The 2,227-nt window shown below is 41.0% G+C and overlaps 1 protein-coding gene across 1 annotated transcript; it reads right to left on the reverse strand.

Moving 5' to 3' along the window:
* Nucleotides 1-357: 357 nt before the first annotated feature.
* LOC116380525 (uncharacterized) lies at nucleotides 358-2,201 on the reverse strand. Its single transcript, XM_031842432.1, has 2 exons — nucleotides 1,896-2,201; nucleotides 358-1,534 (listed from the first exon to the last, which is right to left on the reverse strand). Exons 1-2 carry the CDS (start codon nucleotides 1,955-1,957, stop codon nucleotides 628-630), a joined length of 969 nt encoding a protein of 322 aa, XP_031698292.1. The 5' UTR covers nucleotides 1,958-2,201; the 3' UTR covers nucleotides 358-627.
* Between the last annotated feature and the right edge of the window lie 26 nt (nucleotides 2,202-2,227).

Genomic DNA, 2,227 nt, shown 5'->3' on the forward strand with positions numbered 1-2,227 from the left:
CATGACCTTATGAGGTTCTGATGTGTTCAGAGAGCGCTTCATTCAACCAGTGCACCACTACATTAAGAAGCCTAGTATGTATTGTGAGGCTGACCTATATCATGAGATAAAGTGATGTTGGATAAGTTGTAGTTTGAATTTGGGAGATTAGCAACACCTGCAGCATGGCACCACGCCTTTATCTGGAAATGTAAAAGCATGCAGATTCACTCATGCAAAAAGATTAAAAAGACAGAAGACGATAATAGAAAGGTGTTATCTATGAGACACGTTGAACTGTTTCACCAGAAGATCCAAACTGTGAGATGAGGGTTGTTGTGCCTGCGCTCTAAAATGACACACACACACACATCAGAGTTGATGCTGAGCCAAAGCTTTAATGAGAGAGAACAGAACACTTTACAGAGGTTCAGTTTACAGTGACAGGAGGAAATACTGAGCTTCATTTACAGCAGACTTCCTTTTTATCTTTAATCTGAAACAAAATGAAAATCACCTCTGAGTACCACAGAGTATCACAACCTGTCAATGGTGGAAGGTTTGCGCTTGCTAGTTGCTTCCCTGCAGCTGCTATTACGGACCTCGAGGCCACTTTGTGAGGAGGAAACACCTTCACCTTCAGTCGTCTTATTTACCTTTTCTTTTTTTGGGTGTCATCCATCCACCCTCCCCCCCTCCGCTGTCACCCTGACCCACCACCCCTCCTGAATTACGGCCAACATTAGTCGAAACCCCTGCGTTCTTATTAATCTTGTTGTTTTGGTCTTTCTCACCCTGACCACTTCGTGAGGGGGAATCACTTCTGCCACGTGGAGGCTGTATGTTTGAAGCGGATGGCTTGTTGTGGCTAGGACCAGGTTGTGGTTCGTCTGTGTAACAGAAGCGGATGACGTCATCGTTATCACTCATAGAGCAGCGTGAGCAGCGGCTGTCGGTAACACGGTATATGTTTTTCAGACCAATGCTTGTCCCAAGCCGCTGAAGCGCTCCTTTGCGATCCTCCTCGGTTACGACTATATCACCTAGAGGCTGGAATACATCGGAAAACACCAAAGCGTAGCTCTTCCACTTCATAATCTGTTTTATGCTTTTGAGAATGCTCCCGGCTGTATTTATGGCTGTACATTTGTCACCACATGGGGAAGCAAGAACGTAGAAAAGCAAGAAATCATTTTTGTTTTGATTCTTTAACGTGTCAAAGTTCTCCAGAACACGGTACTCGGCATGATCAGCTCTATAAACTACATTAGGGCACTCTGTCTTCAGGTCAGCCCATGTCTTAGGCTTTTTATTACAATTCCCCCGAACAATAGACCATTGTACTTCTTCATCAGGACACTGGTCCAGAACATTGGGCCATTTCAGAACTGTGGCTGCAACCACCCTCGTGCCCCTGTAAACTTTACATTTTAAAATCGAATTCTTCACTGTAGCAGGAGAGTCAAACATAGAGTTAGTGACTTGACTGATGTCGTACTCTTTCTTCTTGTCGTCGTATGGGATGCTCACAGCCAGACTGAACATGGGATATTTACTGTCAAAGGGAAGAGAAACACAAGATGTAAAGCAGATGTCATTTAAAACAGTTAGTTAATAAAGTTTAGGAACCAAATTAAACTGTAGTCTTCAGTCACATGTTACTCCACACATCTGTTGTCTCTGTATTAGATTAAATATAGAAAGTCAAAACTGAATTGTTCGTCCAGAATTGTTTCTTCATATTGTGAATTAAAAAGCAGAATATGTAAAGTATCGAGGGTAAACAGTACGTTGTGTCAGTCTGTGATGTGTGTTGTTATAGTCGTCTGTAGTCTTTTCTCTTGGCTATGAAACACATTTTAACTTTTATTTTGAAAAGTACTTCATGAGTAATGTTTACTTAATCATCTACTGACCTTTCACCCGTGTTGTCTTGGTATGTTGGTCTATACCTGCCAAATGAAGACAAACACAACATGTCACTGGCATGTTTGATTGTTTGAACAGTCAACTAAATAACAACCGAACGAAACCAGATAACAGAAATAAAAGTAAGTAATTTAATTCATACAGCACTTCTCAGGTGCAGAGATCACAATGTTCTTCACAATTAAAGAGAGAAAAGCAAATAAAACACAAGACAACAGACGTTAAAAGATAAAAATATTACACATTAAATAAGAGACTAAAACTAAATCAAGTTTAAACGACCTGCTTGGTAAAGGAGACGTGTAAAGACTCTAGAGTG

Source organism: Anarrhichthys ocellatus, unplaced genomic scaffold, assembly GCF_004355925.1.
Source record: "Anarrhichthys ocellatus isolate YVR2014 unplaced genomic scaffold, GSC_Weel_1.0 scaffold7526, whole genome shotgun sequence".
Classification (NCBI taxonomy): Eukaryota; Metazoa; Chordata; class Actinopteri; order Perciformes; family Anarhichadidae; genus Anarrhichthys; species Anarrhichthys ocellatus.